Raw genomic sequence first — 23568 nt, 5'->3', positions numbered from 1 at the left:
CACTGTCAAGGCACACTGAGAAACTGATATTTTCTGTGAAAGTTTAGTGTGGTCATAGAATTGTGGGCCTCTACAGAATGAACCTATTCCATTTAGAGGTGAGCTGCAAGTGGTAAAATTTGAGTAAAATTTTCAGGCAGTTTTGTTTCTGGGGCGTGCAGCTGCCACTTTTTTATTTTCCTTCTGAGGAAAACAGTGTTCCTGATTATTCTAGAAACTTGGTTTTGTGTTATGAAGGGATTCTTCCATATAATGGAACTGAGTTACATAGTTTCCCTCCCCATGCAATAGGTATTGTTAATGCTCACAAATGCTGTGTTGGTCTTGCAGTAATTTTTTTTTTTGTGGTGCAATGAAAACTTAGAGGGCCTTTTGAAATCCTGATTTTTGGTTAAAATTATCTATTGGCAGTATACAATTTTTAGAAAAAATGTAATATTAACTGTGACATCTAATACATGTTGGAATATTTAACACAAAAGTTACAACCAAGTAGTATACTACAGTCTTGACAATTTTCAAGGTAGGATGGGAAAAGTCTTGTTCAGCGATTGAAAGCACGCCAGAAATCTCTTTTCTGAATTATACAGTTTATGTGACCAAATCAAATAGTTTTAATAGTCAGATACAGTTTAGAAAATACAGTGTCGGGGAACCTCGCTGGGTCATTTCCCCAAAGTTTGCACGAGAATTTTCTTGCTGAAGTTGTTGAGCAAACGTCACCATTGAGAGGTTCTAGAAGGAAAGCTTGGCCAATGTGAGATCTTATCTGCAAAGCAGTGTTTAATGTTAACTGAGATCCTGTGGTGGTGTGTTTTTCTCTTCAGTAAATGTTCTAGCTGTATTTGAAAGACAACTTCGGCTCTTGTGAGCAATATATATCCCTAGTAGTTAAAACCCTTGCATTTCAGGATTGGAAATATGCCTTTTAAAAGTTCCTGTTAGTCCAATAGACTAACAAACACTGATGTGGTAGGCGGACAGCACTTTATCTGCAGTTTGGGGCCTAATTTCTGTTTTGTCTGTTTGGATTCTTTGTGAGAGTTGGTGATGTAAATGATTTGGGTGGTGACAGGAACAATGAAAACAAAAGATTATTTTCTAGTACTGACTGGTACTAATGATGTTTTCTAGCAAACAGTCTTGTCTTTTTCTTCCGTGCATTTTCATTCCTTAGAGGATTTCTAAAATTAGCTTTTCTTTCTGGGCTATTACTTTCTATTTTAATGTTACAGTGGAAATTATTTATAATAAAATCTTGGCAGATTTTCCCATTCAACAAGTCTTTTCCACATTTCCTTTTGCATATTACCATTTCTTATTGCCTATATTCCCTGCCCCTCCCCATTTGTATCCTCTTCCTTTCTCCTTTAGGCAAAGCTTAATTTTCAGAAAAAGATTTTGCAAGAGAGGTTTCACACTCCAATTTAAAAGATTAAAAGAAAGTCATGATGAAATTTAAGCCAGTAGCAAAATGTGTTTTGTTAATCATATTGGCCAATTGCAAATAAAATTTTAGACATATGGGGCATCCTCAAAAAAACATAGTGATATGACTTGTAGAAAACTCTTAAGGTACTGTTTTGAATACCTGCTTATGTCTGTTTATGCTCTGAAAAAAATATTTTCCCTGATTCTTGGCTTTCAGGCTGAAAAATACTGGAAGGATAAGATAGGAAACATATGGATAGCATAAACCCCATACTTTTATAGAAAGCTATGTGATATTGATGCTTGAGCTTTCTATTGAAGGTAGTTTTTATTGTCACTGAGAGTGTTCAGTTTTGCTAAAAGTTTAAATTTATCACATCTTGTGGAGGCAGATACTTTATTTGTTTATTGCTGCTTGATTTTGTTGAAGTAACTCATTATTGGGCAGAAATAGTTTTGTTTTCTTCATCCTTGTCCCTGTATGACTACTGACCTTCTTAAATTGTTTTCAGTCTTGTCAATTTCTGTATCTAACAATTGAAGGGTACATACCTGAATGGCTACAGTACTTAGCTTAACACGTTAGGCATCAACACCCAGTTAAAATGGGTTTCCTCTTTCTAGCCAAGGTCAGAGGAATAATTATGACTCCCTTCAGACTAAAGACTTCTTGGCTGAAATAGCTTAAGGCAGTAGTTGAATTGAGAGGCTTTGTGTAATGGACCACTTGATGTACTTTGCTAAGTTGTTTTTTCTAATTTTTTGTACCATGAGTGTTTTTTTTTTTTTTCTATTCAAAGTATGTAGCTGCTATCCCTAGTTAGCTTTGTGTATGACTTGTCCTGTAACACTTCTTTTCTAGATAAGAGTTCTTCCTGAAGGGAGGAGTCATTCTTACAGGTTGTGAATTCTGAACTTCTCTGGATCCTTTTAGTGTTGGACTTAGCTGTGCTGCCTGTTTTCTAGTCCTGTAGTCTTTCTTCTACATTCTTGTTGAATATTCTCAAATGTCTATGATTTTTCCTAAAGTATGAATGCCAGAAGAAAACAGAGCAGTGCAGCATTGGTCTCCTGGTAATGTAGATGGCACTGAAAAAAAAACAGAAGTAAAGAGAAGGGACATTAAAATTTGTGCATCAGAGAATTTAATGAATTCTTCCAGTGAAAGTGTTGTAGTGAAATTTGTGTTCATTTAGTTTTGCGTGATTCTGGAGTTCTCTTCAGAGCTATTGTCTTGTGTTATACAGAATTCTTCTATGTTGGAAGATGGTAATTAAGTCATAGAGTTTCAGCATAAGTTTCTCAGCTTGAAGAAGACAACTATTAACAGGGCAGAATGTGGTCATAAAAAGAACAGAACCCCTCACTTAGGCAAGAAAAAAGGCAGGCAAGTAATAGGAAGAAGCTGCTGTTCAAACAGAAATTTTTTTGTCTTCTCCCTTGACCCCAAAAGTTCAATGAGGAAATGAAAGTAACTTTAAGTAGCTATTTTTAAAATAAGGTTAAATAAAATGATGAACTTTGAAGCCTTTAGTTCTGTCAGAGACCTAGTCTATCTTCTTGTTCACTCAAATTTTCCTGAAGGCCTTTTAGGTGAGGGAATGAAGAGAGCAAACTTTGGCCTCTTCTCCTTGCTGTTGTCACTGTTACTCTGTCATATATAACTTAGAATTTGGTTTTAATGCTCTCTGGTAAATATCAAATTTGTTAAACAGGTTATGCTTTCTCTCACTGTTCTGGATCTGACTCTTTATTAGTTTCTACACAGCTTACCAGTTCAACAGAAAAGTCTTGCAGCATCCCAGTTTTGCCTCTTCTACTGGCTGTGGAACTATTCTGGGATACAGTAAGGTTTGACTCTTGAGCTGAGGGATGAACCAGGTTTCCATGCTTCTGGACAGTTGTCTTAACCATGAAATGTTTCACAAAATCTGGCAATGCTGTTACATGTGTGGCTTTCACTAGCTCTTTCTGAACAGAAGTAGCTGTGAATACTGTTCCTTGTGTTACTTTTGGGGCAAGCAGGGCGTGATCCACTTTATGAAATTCTGTTTGTTATGGACTTAATTACAGAGATGTCCATCTCCCTGAATAGGGGGTGGCTAAACTCGGTGTCTCAGCATCTTAGTGGCAGTTCCGCAGGTGTGAACAAACAGGCACTTAATTTTCTGGTGAGAAAAGCATCAGTATATGTTTACAGGTATCCTAAGTGGCTAGGCTTGGAGATTGTCTGAGGTAAGATACTTCAGTTTATAGTTTCACTTGAATTTCCATTTGGGTGCCCCTCAACTTCCATTTCCTTTTGACCTCTAAACTGTGCAGGATGTGTTTAAATTGTGTGTTGAGAACCCCAAAGGTCTATTTTCTTTCAACTAATTCTGTTTTGACTCCAGAAATTGCTAATAATCCAGTAACTGCAGTCAAGTGTTCCATGAGTGATTTAAAGTTAGAAACATTCCAATTATTTCACAGCATAGTTTGAAAACAAATTCCTAGGTGTCTATAGAATTATGGGAAATGCACAAATTTGAAGAGGAATTCCTCCTAGGAATTGACATACTTTCAATGACTGGATTATTGGAAGGACTTCAGCAATTTCATATCACTCTATTTTATATGTGCGAGATAAAACACCTTTCTTTTGGCTTCACAATCTCATTCTAAATGTTATCTTGTAGCAAGAATTGGATAAATCAGGTAAGGTTAAAACAGTAGTCAGCATTCCTGTTCTGTCCGTCTTAAGCTTATTTGATTGAAATACTGGCATTCTGCAAGGCAGAATTTGACTAGTTGTTCCTGTTTTAATGGTTTTTTTTTAGTGTGGTGTTCTTTTGTTGTTTGTTTTTTCCCCAACTGTCCCCATCTGAATGCAGCTGGCTTTTCACTTTGTTGAAAGTTTGGGTAAAATATTTTCTCCATTCCTCTTTCACTTTCATTTTCTTAAACTATTAATTAAGTTAAATTTCTATCTTTTAAATATTATCTAAGTTCAGAGTTTGGGAGAACTTGTTAGTGGCCCAGAAATGTGTTCTGAGGCATGTTCCACATCATGATATGTGAATGTTTTTATATTATTGTTTGTTACAAGATGCACTGTTCTGTCATTCTGACAGTTCTGCTCTCAAGTAGATACTGAGAGCAAGGAGTGCCTCAGAAAGCAGTGTGAAAGGTTAACCTCTTAGTTTTTACCTGGTAGTGTGTGGTTTTTCTCTTTAATTACACAGTACTCAAATCCTTTATACAAATAGGATATACATGGGACTGATCTCAGAAAAATACTTGGCTGATTGTTTAACTGCGGTCACTCTTAGCTGGAAGCTAGTGTGTGTTAGAGACTATTAAACCAAGTTGAAGTAAGGTATCTCAGGCACTGGAGACATGCAATACTGATGTTAAAGTAAATCTTTGCTCTTGCAAAGCCCTAGTTTGCTATGGCTATGAGTAGCTGTAAATGACTTGAACAGCCAATATGCCATATTGAATAGTTCATAACATAGAATAGCTAATATACCATGGCTGAGAGAAGCCAGTGCTTCTCTTACTTTAGCTGTCTGTGGACATGCCAGCTTAGTCACTGTACATGACAGTATCTCTGAAGGGGATTTGGGTTGGAATGCATGTTACGCAAAGAGAGGTTGTAGAATCTTTCTACCATTTTTGAGTTTTCAAAACTTGGCTGAAAAAGGTACTTAGCGACCTGTTTGAACTTGGAAGTTGACCTTGCTGTGAGCAGGAATTAGGGCTGAGGTGACTTGCAGATGTTAATTTTAAGACCTCTCCAATGTTAATTTTTTACGATTCTAACTTGAAACTAGGTACTGTTAGCATTTCTCAGGCAAAACTGTCCAAATCATAAGTCATTGGGGGAATAATCAAATTTCAAATGAACAGTTGAGACTTGACAAAATTTCATACCCCGAATCTTTGCAGCTTGTTCCCTTTGTGGTTGGCCTAGAGCCACAGAGAAGTTAAACAGCATTTCAGTCTTGTGCTGAGTGTTCACTTTACTGGGCTTAGAATACAGGGAATGAGGTCTCTGGTGCAAGTATGGAAATGTTGAGAAAAGGAACTGAAAGAGCGAGAGACGTTTTTAGTGGATTGGAGGCTTTTGGGCAGAGAGGAGCCAGTAGGGGACTAAGATTAAGGAAAGTGGGATTTGACCATAGGCTTGGTTAAGGAACAAGATAAGGTAGTGGGATGGGATCAAGGGAAGGAGAAATTTGAAACCGAAAGAAGAAGGAACTGAGTAGATAATGTATGTGAGAAGCAGTCGCATATGAAGAGATGCATTGGGGGAGTGGGGGTACTGCGGGATGGGTGCATTTAAAATGGGTATATTCTTACAGTTATATTGACTATTTGTGTCAGGAAACAGTATAAATTGAAAGACAAGTAAAATAGGTCATATCTTTGCATGTAGGCCAGTAAAACTAAAAATATTAGCAGAATTTAATGGTGTCTGTCTTAACGTCTTCCTCAGTTGTCTGATTCAAATATGCATCCCTAAACCATCCAGTCACAGTTCTAAATAGTTATTTTAATTATGATGGCTCTGAAAGTAGTTATTTTGAGTTTATTGCTGCTGACAGAGGAATAGTCTTTACAGTATGTGGAAAATTAACATCTATTTTATTAACAACCAGTCTTAACTTTTTTCATGCTAATCAGAAATAAATTTAAGTGAGTAGTTTGAGCTTATTTTTTTTCAGTAGTTAGCAAAGGGATGGGTATCTGTGTCTTGCTTTCAGAAGCCTGTCTCTGTCATGGGGTCTTACTTGATTTACATTCCAGTTATGCAGATTTCTCAGACAAAGAGGAGCATTGATCTAAAAACTGAGCCTTTGTTTAAGCACAATAAAATGTGCTACAATAAAGATAGGTCCACTTAGTCATTTGTTTTTTAAAAATTTTCCTGTTTAAAAAAAATAATAAAAAAGTAAGGAGCAGCAGCAGCTCCTGTTTCATCTGAAGTACTTCTTAAAGCATGTTAACCTGTTATCCTGTTGCTAACCTGATACAAGAAGAGTTTGAGGCTTGGGGGTTTTAAACTGCTCTAGAGTTGCAAGTAGTTTGTGTTCAGTAAGGTAACAATTTATCAGAAGTGTATAATGTGTAATCTTTTTAAAGAAAACAGTTTTGTTTAATGCAATGATGTATAGTGCATGGTCCAAAATAATTGTTTTAACATCTGTTTCTGACATATCGTGGTCTGACATACTGATGCCTATAAGCTTGAGAACTCAAGCTTGAACTAGTGATGCTTAATATATACATTCATCAGTACATGGATTCTTAGACTATATACTAATTTATATGAACTATAGAAACCTGTTTTTAGAAAAATTACACCTGCCCTGCACACACCCTCTTGTTTTCTAATGTTTTTTCTTTGAATAAGAATCACAGAAAATATTTTTCTAGTGAGAGTAATCTTGTAGTGTTCCTAAATATCATCACAGTAGATAGATGTTTTTAATCAATTTCTCATGCTGTGCTTTGTCTACTTAAGTTTGAGACTGCAAAAGAAAGCCTATGTACCTAGTAGATGCTTATATTGAAACTTGACAAATCTCCTTTTCATGTTTTCATAGCAAATGCAATATTCTTATAATTATTGATTTATTTGCTAGGTAAATCAGATAAATATGATTCTAGAGATGTGGAAAGACTTCAGCAAGATGATAAATGGGTTGAAAATTACCTCTTTTGGCGTCATGATGTTGTGGATGATACATTAAAGATGATTGATGAAAGTTTTCAGTGGAGGAAAGAATATACAGTTAATGGTAAGCTATGTTATATGATTTTGATGGTGTATGTTGCTTTCCTATTGAACTACAACTGACTTCTATATGTAGTTTCATTAAGCACCTTTTAAAGGTTTTGTAAAGTACCACAGAGCTGAGCAAAAATTTTTCTACTCAGTTTAAAAAAAAAAAATATTAAAACTATTGCTTTTTATGTTGACCAATACTGTCTCACTGTTTTGTTGTGGTTCCATATGTCTATTGAAAGGTTGTTTAAGAAGGAAGGAAGGCAGCTATCTCTTGTTTTGTCTTTGTGCATTTGCTAGAATGGAGTCCTTACTAAAGCAACAACAAAAACCATAAAAAACAGAGCTCTGTTCATCACAGTAGCACTGGTCTGATACTCCAGGTAGAATAGATCTAGTTTTTGTGCTGTGAGAATGTTTTGAAGTTGAGCTTTATCTACAGGACTTCACAATTTGAATTAAAGCATAGAGCAAGAGGGGCTGCAGATATGAGCAAAAATAAACATTTGCAGCATTTTTTTCTTACATCAATTTTTTTTATTCTTATTTCTTCCTAAATAGATCTTATTCTACAGCATGAGAGGAAGAAGATAGTAAAGATTTCAAATGAGCTCAATATCTGCATTAGTTTATAGGCCTTGGAAAGTGGTTTATAAAGACATTTTTTTATTTTCTTGCTAGACTTCTGCTTTTTTAGTGACTTCTGTTAAGTTACAATGTGATTATTAATATGATTACTGAAATAATTTTTCATTTGGCTTTGCAGACTTGACAGAATCTGTCCTTCCAAAATGGTTATTTGAAAATGGTTCTCTCTATCTGCATGGATATGATAAAGAGGGCTATAAATTATGTAAGTTACACAGAATATAATATTTTCAGTTATTGATCATTATTTTTTGTTTTCCAGCATCTATTTTGAAAAACAAACATTTTATATTGGCAACTGTTTTTACTAAAACTGATGAGAAGTTGGTAACTTTCAGTATCTCTTTGGATCACGGCAGTGGAATGAGGAAACTTTATCGCCAGTTTTCAAAAATCATAAGCCTTTATCCTAATTATAATGCAGTTTTTAACTTCCCTGTTGAAGTGCGTTGTTTCTGTATCTACTGTGTTGAGTATATGACTAGTATAAATGTTCATTATTACAGTGCATTGTTATTGCTTTTCTAGCAGCCCACATTCTTGCATACTTGCAGTCGTTCCCAGGAGGTCTGCAATGGTTTTCTTGTTTTGTTGGGTTTTTTGGGTTTATTTTTTTGTTTTTTTCATTTTTTTTTTCTGATGTCATTGGAATGTTCCGTAACAGCACAGACAGCTGAGGATTGTCAGAGAATGAGCTCTCAAGTAATTACTCTAGTAATTAAAGAATAAGATTTGTGGGGAAACAGTAAATATTGCGTGAAAAACTCCTGAGTGTTTTTTAATACTGTATAATAGATGGTCAGTAAATTAATCTATTGTAACATCTCATATATTTACATTTAATTAAGCTTAAATCCTGTGAGGCAAAAGAGGCTTTTTTAAAAAAACAAAAAATCACTCACGAGGCTTTCCAAGCAGTGATCTTGAACCTTGAAAAAAACCCCCAAAATTTAAATCTGAAATTCTGCTTTTCCTTGGTGTACAAGGGCTAGTTTGTACTTCCAGAAATGGACTAACAATCCAATCTTTTACAGAAACGACTGTGTTTTAAACACCAATATACTAATTTTCAAAAAAAAAAAAATTATGACAAGAAAAATATGGCTTTTATTCTATGGCTATGTTTTGTCAAACTGTCCCTTTTCTTGTCATTGTAAGATATCAGTGCTGTATGAAAAATTGCTTCTTTGTTATGCTTCATGATTTTCTTTTAGCCTCCAAAGTAAGTATTCAAGGATAAGTGGTGGTGATACCTTTTCATAGCATTTAGAAAGCTGAGCATGATTGTACCGGGTCGTTCAATTTGGTGAGATTGGGGGTGGGGGAAGAAGTAGAAAAAACATGACTTTATTGTATTAGTGCCTGGACTGAGAAAGTTACACAATTGTTTCATGACAAGAATGTGTAAGTCAGGTAAATAATGATTTCTGACTTTATTGTCACTGAAACATAAGTAATGTGTCAATTTTCCATACCTGAAGTGTTTCTTCTGTGAATGTTAATTGGGTCAGAATATGTGACTTGGTATGCAACTTCAGATTGTATCATAGTTAAGAGTTCCTGGTTAGTCAACATTTGAGAAATGTGTTTCTTGGGCCACATGCTCCATTCTCATTGTTATGTAAAATAGACATTTTAAAGTATAAAGACGTTCTTAAAGAATTATTAGTTACTTTCACAAGAGTCCTGTGTTTGAATAGGGGTATCTTTTTGAAATTCTGAAATTACAGCATCTAGTTAATATGCTATGTTTAAAAAAAAGTTTGTTTTTTTTACGCAAACCATAAAATATTTTTTATTTGCAATTAGAAGTAAAAGACATGGAGAAGAAACCTGTTTTTTAGTAAAACTTTCCAAGTTTCAGGGAGAAAAATATTAGAGTATATCTACAATTATTTTCAGGGCTTGTCTAATTTTGATATTGTAGAGGTACCAAAAATAAAGGGGGCTCTTCACATTGCTGTCCTGAATCCTTCTTTTATCACTTCATTGTAGAATGAGTAATTTGGTTTCAGACCTTTGTATAAGGTCTGTTATTTTAAATATGCTACTTTTAATGGAAAAACTTGTCTCTACATGACTCATTCCTTATTCCAGAAGGGTATGTACTGGGCTTTCATTTATATAATGTTGCTCATCATCTGCATTTTTTCATTTTAAATTTCATTTTGGAAAGGTCTGTTGCTTTTTATATAATCCAAAATGTGTGTATAAATAGTTTTTCAAAACACGTCAACTACAATGCTGTAGAAAACTTAAGCAGAAGAAGAAACATAAATTTCACAACCACAACAATACTTAAAATATATGTGGAACATAATATCCTATGTGAGGACTGCATGATTTAATTTGAAATTATGAAATAATCTAGATAAGAAATGGTCTTTAAATACATGAAAAGTATTTTTCCACTCTACTGTTTCTTCTGTACTGTAATTCTTTGTATTTTCAATTTTCAAAAAGTTCCAGTATAAAAATGTGAGCAGGGCAAGGTGGATGTGTGGAAAGATAGGCAGTTGTTTTTCTGGCTGTTCAGTGGTCACAAAATCAGTAGAGGTGTAGAATACAAACTCAGAGGTATTAATAAATTCAGTGCATGCTGTATAGTTATTTGCATAATGTTTTCTGTTAATTTGGATCTATAGTTTCAATTTTTGTGTGTTTTTCTTTCTTCTCACAAGTTTGGTTCAGAGTGAAACATCATATAAGAGATCCTAAACAGCAACTTGAGAAAAAGAAACTGGTAGCTTTTTGGTTAGAACATTATGCCAAGAGAGATCACGGAAAGCCCTTAACAGTGGTGTTTGACATGGCTGAAACTGGAATCAGTCACATAGTAAGTATTTTTATTGTGTTTTTCTGATTGCTTTCTGAATTATTTAACATACGTCCCCAGAAAAATGGGAGTCCCTGTGCAGTCCTTGACACCTAAAAAATATCTGTCAACTGCGTGCTGTGGGTTTTATTTCTTGTGGTTCTTTGGCACTTCCGTTGCTTTGAGATGGAATTTTTGATCCCAATACTTTCTTCTCTGCTCTCAACACTCATCAGTACACTGACTGGTTGCATGCTGTCATCTGGACTTTTTGTATATTTCCAGAAGCTTTTTAATACACATTTTGCTCCTAACATTGTTTCTTAGTTGGATTTAAGTATGTCTTATTAAAATATCCTGGTTCAAAAGATGCTCTTGTTTTAGAGCAGAAGTTCTGGTTAATATCTGCATCACTAGATTTACTTAGAACTAAGTGTATCAGGTGTGATCTCTATTTTATGATGTCATCTTTACAGTGAATCTTTAAATTCACCAGAATTTAAAACCAGGTGTGGGTTGTTTTGTTTTTTTTTTTGTGATTCATTTTAGGTATGAGTCTGGGCATCAGCTTGTGTACAGCTTTATCTACAGATGCTGTTAATACAGTCTGAATGATACGCTACTACTACCAGCAGAACTTGATCTGGTTAATGGCATAGAATGAAGCTGCAGCTCTTATCTATTGGTTGAGGTCCTTTTCTGAAATTTGGAAATTAAAATGTGTTTTTTAAGCTTATGTAGATTTAGGAATGAGTGTATGCAGTATCTCCCTTCAGGTCTGGTTTTCTACCTATTAGTAGCTTCATAAAGAAAGCATAAATGCCTACCCATAGCTTGCTACAGGCATCTTTTAAGATTTGCTTTGTAGAAGCTCATTTAGAAGATTAGAACAATATTGCCTCCTACATCTTTACTGATCCTCAACTTAGACAACCTAAAATCAGGATTTTTTTTTTTTTTTGGAGGGGTGGGGGGAGGTGACACTTAAGTGATTTTAATGTAGATAGATGAAAATCTAGAGAGTTCTCTGTCATTCTCTTCAGCTGAGTTCGGTAGGGAAAAGTACATTTTTAACACCCAATTTCAGGAGCAGAACGTAAGCTGGTTTAGATTGCAAGATGGAGACATTTGCTCTAATAACAAAAAATCTCATAGAATGTCTATAGGTAAAAGAGAGTCTTATTTATATAGAATATTGAATTTTTTCTTACAAAAAGTTATGCTGCCCTGTTATTCTTACAGGAATGGCTAAAACTTGTATCTTGTTCTTTCTTTATTTGTTGGTATGGCAGGAATGCATGTAAATATAAGCAAAAAAAAAAAAGCTTGCTTTCTACCTTTGCCAGGCAAGATGGTTAATGTTGCATTAGGACCATGCAGCTGTGCAGTACAGGGCCACAAGCCTTTGAGAAGATATGTTGACAAATAAATATGGTGTAATTCAGTTTTGCAAGGCTGGATTGATGCTCTTATCTGTGCCTTGAGAGCTCTGTATATCCATACTCCTAAAGATAAAACTGGAGCCATGGTTTTATATAACAAGAATAAAGGATTGTCACAATTTGCTTGATGTGAAAAAGCAACTTGATTTGGGTTTTGTGGAGCATATCCTGAAGAAACTTCTTTCCAGTATCTTTGATACTCCTAGAGACACAATCTCAGCAAGCGCTGTCCATAAGTGTCCCATTGTATGGTCTTGCTTTGTAGTTTTATCACAGAACAGGAATATTTTTTTATGGCTGTTTGTAGCCATGTAGAGTAATTGATAAATTCTATCCTAAAAGAACTTGGATTTCTAAGATCTTTTCCAGAGCATGCTTCACTTGTTTGTTCTATTGCTATGGACATCTACTATGTCAGCTTTTATGACTGGTATGCAGTCAGGTAATTCTGATGGCTCATACCTCATTGCACCAGTTCCGGTACCTAGAATAGATGCAGTTATTGAATGGTCTGCTGAAATATGTACTTCTAATTCCAGATTCCCATCAAAATAATGGATCCATCCTCCTGATATCTGATAGTGCTGCTTTTGGATAGGCAGTGGAATAAAGAGCAGCATCCTTGTTAATGCACAGGAGATTCTAATCATTGCTTGGAAATGTATCACTGTATTTATGCTATTAAATGAAAGTTACTGCATTTGGTACAAGCAACAGCCAGTTGAGATAAATGCTTCTATTAAAGGCTACCTTCTGCCTACTGGCTAAAGAGATCAAGCTTTCAGTTAATTTCTAATTACTGAAGCTACTAATAAAGCTTTCGGGTTGTGGGTAATCCTTTGATACAGGGTGTTGGTTTTTTTTCTGTCTGTCTGCAAATGTTGTAATAGCGTGTTTACATCACTTTAGGAGCCCATTCCCCATAGCATTTTTACTGTTATGACAGGCTTTGGATCCTCCATCAGCAATATATTTTGTACTATTTCTGAAAGTCTCCTTTGTACTACTTCATTGTCGTAAGGCAACTCTTACTTTATTTTATGAAACACGTATAGATAATGCCTTTTTTGCCCTTTACTGTGTAGTCACTTCTGTTACACCCAGATTTTGCAATGGAGACTTGGCTCTATTATTTCTGTGTGACTGCTCATTGGATGGAAGCACCCCAAAAATGGGTGTTATGCAAGCAGCTCTTTTGAGTGCTGCCTCTGCCCACAATTTCTCTGCATACCATGAACTAATACTAAGACCAAAAATTCTCTTAAAAGGAAAACTTTTTTTTTCCTCTGGAAGATCCTGCATGCAGTAGTATATTGAACAATATGCAAGACTAGTTATTGAAGGGAAATTTCAGTATGTTTAGTGCTCTCCCTTGTAAGGCTTTAAGGTAGTCTGTCAAGCTTCTCTAGTGCTAAAGGTTTATTTTTCCTGTATGTTTCCTGTACAGCTTAAATCCTGTTGATACTCTGTAGTAGTTCGGATACCTAACTTATTGCATTTATAATAGGTCTGTTGACTTTTTTCTTACATGAAAAAGTGAAGTTTGACAATAATCCTGTAGCAATTCAATGAAGTGAAAAGCATTGCATTGAGTTTGGATGATGTTTGTAGTATGTGTAAAATTTGAATATAGATGATTACAATGTAAGTATCTTGTGCTATTCAGTAAATGCCTTAGCTTAACTAAGCCTGTATTTTTAATGTTTTGATTTACATTGCGTTTACTCTGTGCTTTTATTTTAGGACTTGGATTTTGTTCGGTTTATTGTCAACTGTTTTACAGATTATTACCCAAACTTCCTCAGTAAGTATTGTATATTACATATTAAGCACTGTAGACTTGTGTAATAAGAGTATTTCGTAATGTTGCAGATGATGGGGGAGACTTTAAATTGTTTTGCAGATGGTTTACGTAGTAACTACATGGAACACATGGACGTTACAGATTCAGAGTACTTTTGTGCTCATAAGTCAGCACAACTTTGTATTGTATATAAACTTTACATTAATGGAAAAATCAACTGGCTTTTCATGAAATAAGAATTTAAGACATGTTTTTATGGATTAAAAATTGAGATAAGCATCTAGTAGAACTGAATTGGCCTGTTTTTTCTTTTGCTCCTTGTTACTAGGGTAGAAGCTTTGCAGACTCACGTGACGTATCATTTAAGAGTCTTCAGGGGACAAAGAATAAATGGCTATAGAGAATTTTAGGGAGCAGTGGTTTACTCTGAACAGATTAAGTAATGTTTGTGTGCACACTTGGAAAAACCTGCGTACTTGCCTGCTAATTTTTTTTCATGTATAGGCAAACACTGAATGGTTTTTGCAAGCTTATATTACATGAGTTATAAATTTTCGGGAAAATGTATCTGTGAATATTGAAATCCTGTACAGCCACTGTTTAAACTCTGAGTATTAGATTTCAGCTTGGTGATCAAAGTTCAAAACTTTGAACAAATATCAAACTTAAAGGCAAGTGCAGCATCATGTTTTTGGTTTTTCAACATAAAGAGAAAAATTTTGGGACACTTCTGAGTCAAAGTACTAACTTTTCACGCTTCTCTGCTAAAACAAAGCAAGCTTGGGAAAAATGTAGATTTACAAAGACTCTTGCTCTTTGCTTCTTTGGGAAGAAGAGGTGTTGAATATACCTGTTAAACTTATTTTCCATTCAATAGTTGCTTTTCTAGGTTGGGTTGAGATCTTACCTTTCTGCCTTATTTGGGGTGATTACTTATTAGTATGTCAGAAGAGTAGTATCCCAGAGAAGTATATAAACAGTGTATAACTTAGAATTTTATTAACTGTTTTCCAAGCAAACAGGTAATGTCTTTATATAGTAACAGAAATAGGTTTATACATGTTAAAAACAATTACAGAAAATTGCTTCTACAAGGAAGTGAACATGGAGGTTTCTAAAAATGAGTATTCGCTTTTTACATGATCATTATTGCTGTGCTTCCTCTTAAATAAAGAAATACATAACACTTGGTATTCAGATTATTTCCTTTTTTTTTCAGCAAAGATAGTGATCTTTGAAATGCCATGGATAATGAACGGTGGGTTGTTTGTTTTTTTGATCATGATAACTCTTTAAAATTAGTAGCATAAGTAGGAAGCATTTTTCTGATCTGTGTAGATACAGCTGAATGGTGGAATTTGTTAAACATGTATCTTTAAATCTCTCAATTTGTACATTGCATACTTTTTGTTTTCCTTCTAGTGTTGTATTTTGAATCATACTTTTAAATGGAATCCTGTTATCTTTAAAGCTTGGGAGACCTTGGTAAATAGTCTATTCCTTGAATGTTTCCAACTGTAGTCCTTTCAAAGCTAGATCTGTTCATGATTTAGGAATACTGTCATCGACAAGTAATGGACACTTATAACCAGCCAAAAACTAGAATACACAATTTAAGATATATGCCTGGCACTGGACACTGATATTGTTACATATGTTTGATGTGTGTACTTCAATAATTATCTTTAATTATAATGTACAGGATAAACATGTTATTCCTGTGTTTTTACCATATGAATACATATTTTTATGCTGGCTTTAATTTTTCTGTATATTCATGGTTTACCATCACTGAAATAACTACGGTGTTAGAAAATACTCCGTAGATCTAAACAAGAATCCTTTAAAGCAGCAAAACATTTCAACTATGACGAGTGCATACATATTTCCCAACCTCCCCCACTCAGATTTGGAAATACAATTGCTTTTACCCCCTCAGTACTTCCTGGGCTAAATTCCAAGATGACAAAGTTGTCATTTGTTAAATCAAAGGTAGTCTTTCCATGACAGTCTGTGGTCTGTCTGCATTCCTCTGTAGAAAGGTGTATGTCCATAAAATAATTTCTCTGTAAATAATACTTTTTTTCTTGCACTGTTTAACCCCATTATAATAGATACTTTCAGAGCAGGTTCTGGGGATGTAGCTCACTTGTGTTCCTTAAGGTCTACCAATACACTGAAAAAAAAAAAACAAACCACAAAACAAAAAAAACCCTTCCTGACAACTTATGTATACTTTTTTTTTTAAAGCTGCTTTTAAAATTGTGAAGGGTTGGCTTGGCCCAGATGCCATAAGCATGTTAAAGTTCACAAACAAGAGCGATGTACAGGAATACATCAGTGGAGAGTATCTGCCACCTCACATGGGTGGAACTGTAAGTATATTAGTGTTTCATGGTCCTTTTGTGATAGATTGAGACACGCTTATATAAATTACATATGTGGGGTTGAGAGTTGGCACTTCATGGATGTGAAATTTCCTGAAATTATTCTGACAATGTAATTTGTAAATCATTAATATAAAATGGGTTAACTTCATGAGAATTTGATATCTGGCAGTCTTAAGTACAGAAATAATTTTTCTGAATCATTCATCCACTTTCAAGTCATTGGAAACCACTCGGTTTTTCAGACCTTTAAAAAAAATATAAATCCATTTTAAGCATCATTCTTCCTTCTACTTTTTTTTTCCCCCCACCTGATGAATAAGAGATTATGTGTTGGTTTATGAAACAAGTTCTGTGAACAGAAAATGGGTTTCATGGCCCTTTGAGATTTTTTTTTTTTTGATCCTGCTCCAAAGCTATGATTCAGTAAAGACAATCATATTGCAATTGTTTTTCCTTTGTCTCTAGGGCTGCATTTTAAGACATGTCTGTAGAAGGTTCTTTTTTAGGAGTATGTTAGAACTCCAAGGAGTATGCTACAATCTGTTATCACTTTGACAGAACCTGGATCCTATTCTAGTGCAATCTAAATAGCAAAAGAGCACAAGGATCTTGTACAACAGGTTTCATTTTTCCCAAAGCTAGTAAATCAGTTTGCATAATCTTCATAATAGAATTCTGTGGTGGGTTGACTTGGCTGGAAGGCAGGTGCCATGAAGCTGCTCTATTGCTCCCTTCCTCAGCTGGGCGGGGAGAGGAAATATAACAAAAGGCTCATGGGTTGAGAAAGGACAGGGACAGATCACTCACCAGTTACTGTCGCATGCAAAACAGACTCAACTTGGAGAAATTAGCTTAATCTGTTGCTAATCAAATCAGAATAGGGTAATGAGAAATAAAACCTCAATCTTAAAACATCTTTCCCCCACCCCTCCCTTCTTCCCAGGCTTAACTTCACTCCTGATTTCACTACCTCCTCCCCCACAGTGGTGCATGGGGAAAGGGAATAGGTGTTGCGGTCAGTTCATCACATGTTGTCTCTGCCTCTCCTGGACACTCTTCCCCTGCTCCAGTGTGGGCTTCAGTAAGGATTTGAATGGGGTATAGCAGTGGTTCTGGGCCTAGTTCCCACAATGTTGTCCTATTGTTGCAATAGAGAGGGAAGTTCTTTTCCTCCTTCTTAGAGCTGAGTGTCTCCTGTCTGCTTTTTAGACCATCTTTTACCTGATAGCTAATTACATCTTTAAAGAAAGAAGCTTGTGGTTTTGCTAAATATCCTCCCGAAGTGTTTGGTTGAGCGCAGTTTGACTTACCGTTTATCCTGCCTTGGTCCTGCAAGGTCTTGTTGCAAGTTAGTGATTGTTGACCAAGTTTGCTCCATGTTGCCTGCCTTTTAAGAGCATTAACAAGAACTGCTGAGTCTCTTTGGTATTTAACCACTTGATGGGTGTTTTGAACTTTTAATGTCAGAACTGTCAGCATCTGGAAGCATATTTAGCAAATACTCAGACTCCAAAATGGTGCTCTGGATCCTCCTTCGAAAGATTTCTTCAGTGGATACAGTAAAGGAGAATTTTGCATCTCTCTGATAGCAAGGGGTTTTTCAACCAGAAGACAGAGAACTTCTTGACCTTTTCTCAGAATTTAACTTTTCTTGATGTGGTTAACCTTGGCTTCTCTTGAGGCAACTAGAGTCTCTGAAGATAGAGTACATTCACCAGTATTAGTGTTGTCAGGCCTGTTTTATTAAGGCAGTACCTGACTTGCACAAATTAATTCCCTCCACTCTCCACTTAAGTGTTTGGTTTTTTGTTTTGTTTTGGGTTTTGTTTTTTTTCCTCAGTCTAATTCTCTTCCTGCTGTCTTTGATTTCCACACATTTAGGAACAGATCGTCATATCTGCAGCTACCATAATGTGGGTGAAGAGCACAGCATATCTGTTCAGCCTTTGTACTCAATACAATAGCCATAAGTAGACTGATCCTCTTTCTGCTGTGTCTCCTATTAGGATCCGTCTTGAAAGAGCTGGGTCTTGCCAGATGTAAACAACTAGTCGAGCAGGTCATTTGGCTAGTTACTTTGCAGAGATACAGAGAACCTAAGTCCAGTGGCATCTAGGTATCCAAGAAAAGTGTTAGAGACTAGTTTTGGAATTAACAAAAAAATCCATTTTGGAAATGGATTGGAAGCCTTTTGAAGCCTTCAAGCTTCATTATCTCAGTCAAGTTATCTTTAATTGTTTTGTTTTTAGTGTGGCTCAGGATTACTCAAAGGATGAATCTGAGGCTTTCTTGAGCATGAAGATCCTTCAATCGAGGATTTTCTGTCAGCCAGCTGCAAAAGGAAGAAAATAACTTGTTTGGTTTTAGACAACTAGTGGATGAAGGTGTCTCCAGAGTGTCAAAAGTATTAACTAATTATGGAAAACATTATGGAAAACAGAAGCTTGGATTTTGCAGGACTTTGGCATATAAACTTAACCTAAATTCCATTCAAGTCCTCATCAATGTCTGTTGGCTGTGGCTGTTACCATACTGCTAATCAAGAGGGGCTGCATACCATGTACCTGGCTTTGAGTGGTTCTTGTCCACACCGCACAGATGTCCCTCTCTTTTATAGCAGGTTTGTCTTGGAGAACTTGTTGGAATTGCCCAAAACAGATTTAGGAGCAAGCTAATGATAAGCAGTCTGGAAAACTAGGGTTAGGTGTTCAAAAGCAACTTGCTGATCATTTTTGTTTATGGATAAATGTATACCAAGTCAGTGTTTTCTTGGATTCCCAATCTGCTTTATCCCGTATTCTACCAGTTCCAGCTGTTGATATTGATGGAGGAGCAGGCCAGTTCTTAAGGCATACATGTTTCTGGCTGGCCAGGGAGATGTGTTGGCTCTTCAGTAACATTTTGTGGAAGACTGATGTCCATACAGTGTACACATTGATGCAAGACATGTACATACAGTAGGGTTTTCTTTTGTGTATTTGCCCAGTTTTCCTTTGTCAAAGATGGGCAATTCACCCTTGTTACATCCAAGATTCTCTCCACTGGTGCCAGTATTGAACAACGTGTGTACTAGAATGCTGTGCTCTTCACCTGGGTATCTGAATTGATAGCCCATAGCTTGTTTTCTTGGAAGGACCCTTTATAGATCAGTGGCCTGAAGTTAAGACATGACTAGGCATTCTGCATGTGATTTCATGGCTGCTGTGTACATTTAATCTTAGAAAATATCACTACCATGATTAAGATATGTCTACCACAGTTGCCAAACATATTACTGTAAAGTCTCTACATCTGCTATAAAAGAAAGCCATTAGTCTATGGAATGCATTCTATAGCTGTAGAATTATTCAATGCTATATATCAAGCATTAAATAAATCTGTCTTGTTTACCTGTCTTGAGGTTTTCACCCTGTTAGTAGATAAGCCTGTGTCACTGAAACCTCTGGACTGTGATTGGAAGTGTGGTGTTTTGAGTTGTCCCAGGGATGGGATTCTGTTCAGCTGCTGAAGCTGTCCAGCATTGTGGATTAATGTGGCCAAGCGAAACGTGCAGCAAAATTAGCATCTACTTATTAAGGTCGCTTTGTCATGTGCCCTTCATCATATACTGGAAGGGACTGAAAAGGCTTTTTATCAGTTCAGCTAAGGGTAAGCTGACTATTTTTGCCTTGTATTTGCAAATGGAGGATGTCAGTGTTCTGCAAGCCTACTGTAATGTTTCTGACAGTCTGGAGTCTTTTCTAATAGTGAGCTAGTCTGTTACTGATACTTAAAGCTTGTCCTTTAGGCCCTTAATAGGAAGTTGCTTGAGCTGGTGGATACTGGTTTCGTTCACCAAAAAGTCTGTGACTGTTGCTTCAGTCTGAAGAAAAGGAGAGATTTAGGCCTTGATTATAGATTAGCAGGAAGTGTGCTCTTTTGTTTGGGGTTTTGTTGAATGGCCCCATCTAAGGTTTTTCCTTTTTTTGCCGAAGATCACATTTTTCTTTGTTTTGAGAAAATATAGTTGCTTATGGAGAACTCTCTTGAAACACTTTTTTTAACTCCCTGCTGGTAGCATAGTCTGCAACCTGTGGCCATGGCGCCGGTCTGCCTCACAGGAGTCAAAGCCATGTTATTTTTCTTCTCCACTGGAAAAGCTGACAAACTGATTCAGTTACTTGGGGTTTAAAACTGTTCGAAAATGCAGTAGAAACAGAGATCCCTGTTTTAAACACTGTTTCTAACACAATAGAGTATTTCAGTTGGAAGGGACCGACAATCATCATCTAGTTCAACTGCTTGAGCAATTCAGGGCTAACCACAAAAGTTAAAGCATGTTATTAAGGGTGTTGTCCAAATGCCTCTTAAACACTGACAGGCTTGAGGCATTGACCACCTCTCTAGGAAGTTTGTTCCAGTGTTTGACCACCCTCTCGGTAAAGAAACGCTTCCTCATGTCCAGTGTGAACCTCCCCTGATGCAGCTTTGAACCATTCCTATGCATCCTGTCACTGGATACCAGGGAGAAGAGCTCAGCACCTCACTCTCCACTTCCCTTCCTCAGGAGGCTGCAGAGAGCCATGAGGTCACCCCGCAGCCTCCTTTTCTTCAAATTAGACAAGCCCAAAGTCCTTAGCAGCTCCTGATAAGACATCCCTTGTAGCCCTTTCACCAGATTTGCCTTCACCTCGATGCATTCAAGGACCTTCGCATCCTTCTTAAATTGTGGGGCCCAGAACTGCACACAGTACTTGAGGTGAGGCCACACCAACACCGAATACAGCGGGATAATCACCGCTTTTGACCGGCTGGTTATGCTGTGTTTGATGCACCCCAGGATGCGATTTGCCCTCTTGGCTGCCAGGGCGCACTGCTGACTCACAGTGAGCCTGCTGCTGACTCACAGTGAGCCTGCTGCTGACCAGTGCCCCCAGATCCCTTTCTGCAGGGCTGCCCTCCAGCCACTCCTCTCCCAATTTATACTTGTGCCCAGCGTTACTGCATCCTAGGTGCAGAAAACGGCATTTGTTCTTGTTAAATTTCATGCCATTGATCATAGCCCAGTGCTCCAATCTAACTAGATCTCTCTGCAAGGCACCTTGTCCCTCAAGAGAGTCAACAGCACCTCCCAGTTTGGTATCATCAGCAAATTTGCTAATGGTGCATTCAACTCCTTTTATTACATAAGATGTAATAAAACTATTTTGAAAATGTTAAGAGTATTTCTAATTAGCAAAAATGGTTTTTACTAATCCTCCCATAGAAAAGATGTCTTTACTGTAGAAGCATTGAGAACTTAAGTATGCTGCTTCTACATTACTCAGGTGTTTTGAATATGGCCTTTAAATTGATTTGGCATTCCAAAGACTGAGGTCTGAGTTGCAGGGTATGTTAAAGGTCCACACACTAGGTTAAACTTGAGGGATTGTTTGGGGTTGTTTTGTGGTTTTGGTTTGGTTTTTAAACTGTGGCTATTATGAAACTGAAATACAAAGAACAACTGAAGTTTTTCATCACTTCTGGGACATTCTTTAGAAATAGCTGTCACAAGTTTTAAACCATGTTTCCTAGAACTTCAGCATTAAGACTCTGAATGCTGATCCTCAATAGACCAGATTCTACAGTTCTGCTGTGACTATAAATAACAGTAGTTACAATTTAGTGTCTTCATTAGTTGACTGTATTTATTTGTCTATTAATGACGATAAAATAAAAACACAGGGGTCCAACTTAAAATGGATAAAGAAACATACAAGTCATGTGAAACAAAAAAAATAATTGATAGTATTTCTATTTAAAAAAATACTAGAGAAGGCACTTCTCATCCTCCTAAATAACTGGTCCTTTAAAAATCTGATGTTTTAGGATTCTTTCAAGTACAGTTATCCTCCATTGGTTGATGATGATTTTCAAACTCCTTTATGTGAAAATGGACCGATTACAAGTGAAGATGAGCATGAAAGTAAAGAAGAGATAGATGCAGACACCAAGGAGACTGGGGAGCTGAATGAAGAACAAAACTTGAACCAGAAAAAGGTACTCTAACTCTGAAGGTTGAGGCAAGACTAGTTAAATGGTTACAAAGTGGGACAGGTGGCATGTAATTTTTGTTTCTTGTCAGGCTCTTACTTTGTGTGTTGACTTTTTTAATTTTTTTCTCCCCTCTAGTTTGACAAAAGAACCCAGTAAAACTGAAAATTATGCTTCCAGTTTCAGCCTTCCTTCTTAGTCTGAGACCAGTTTCATGCTTCTGAATGAGTAAAATGTGTACTGAATATTTAGTATATCTCTGGAATATAGTGAATGGTACAGTAAAATTCAAAAGGTTTCTGTGTTTTGTTTTCAAAGGTTATGTCTTTCTAGTTGGTTTATTTTTAATCTTGGGATATTTAGTGGTGTACATCTTAAAATACATCTAGTTTTCTCAGATGCTTAAGTCAGTATGTACGTGAGGAAACATTAACAATTAAATACTTATACTTTATTGGAAGGTAATTTGTTTTCTTAAATTATTGATAAAATCTCAACATATACGAGTTTTCATTTAGTCTCTGGAGAAATCGTATTCCTAATCCATCAGTCCTGTTTTACAATATAATCTTTCTGCAGTGTTTTTTATCCTGAAATATAAAGGCATTGTTTTACACAAGTGCATATGCAGTGATATTTAGGAATATGCAATGATAGTCAGTGGGGATATTGCTCTTGAAAACAGTAGGAAAAATCTGAAATTCACCACTTCAGTGCCATAACTAATTTTGGAATATGAATAGTAAAACTTCTCTTTAATGGAATTGAATAATATTACACTTTCATTTACTGTTTTAAGTTGTTGTCAGAATAATTTGAAACGCACAGCTCACTTTAAGTAGTCCAGCTGTTCTTTGCAACTTGGCCAGCTATTCAAAAAAAGATAGTTTCACTGACCTTAAGGTCAAAAGGAAGCTTTACATGACCATGGTGACTTCCTGACCACTAGACTCAGTAGCTTGTTTTGGTTGTAGCACATCTTCCAAGCTCTGATTCTCAGATATGGAAGTGTGGAGAATTCCCGTTCAGTGTCTGAGTTGGCTTTGGTACTTAATAGCCTTAGTGTGTGTTTGTTTTTAATTTGCTTGGCTGACTTCAGCTTTCTACTTAAAGTATTATTTTTACTTTTTTCCACTCTTAAATAATAATTTGGTTTGTGGTATTTTCTCTTTTGTACAGTGTAATCAAGCTGCTACTCAATCTTTTCGATGAACTAAGATTGACATTTATGATCATCATCTATTAATTGAATT

The 23568-nt window shown here is 36.1% G+C and overlaps 1 protein-coding gene across 2 annotated transcripts in view; it reads left to right on the top strand.

Moving 5' to 3' along the window:
- MOSPD2 (motile sperm domain containing 2) overlaps positions 1-23568 on the top strand; it is a 37454-nt gene that overhangs the window by 2218 nt on the left and 11668 nt on the right. For both annotated transcript variants that reach the window (XM_087758633.1, XM_087758634.1), the window contains 7 exons: positions 7062-7217; positions 7971-8057; positions 10534-10688; positions 13853-13913; positions 15133-15171; positions 16164-16288; positions 22151-22321. In XM_087758633.1, the coding sequence (XP_087614759.1) occupies positions 7062-7217; positions 7971-8057; positions 10534-10688; positions 13853-13913; positions 15133-15171; positions 16164-16288; positions 22151-22321 (794 nt within the window). The remainder of the gene's footprint in view (positions 1-7061; positions 7218-7970; positions 8058-10533; positions 10689-13852; positions 13914-15132; positions 15172-16163; positions 16289-22150; positions 22322-23568) is intronic.

Source organism: Nipponia nippon, unplaced genomic scaffold (genome assembly GCF_047370975.1).
Source record: "Nipponia nippon isolate SJK-2023a ecotype South Korea unplaced genomic scaffold, ASM4737097v1 scaffold_2, whole genome shotgun sequence".
In the NCBI taxonomy this organism is placed as follows: domain Eukaryota; kingdom Metazoa; phylum Chordata; class Aves; order Pelecaniformes; family Threskiornithidae; genus Nipponia; species Nipponia nippon.
Note: the sequence above shows the minus strand (reverse complement) of the source record. Positions and strands in the feature narration are given on the sequence as shown.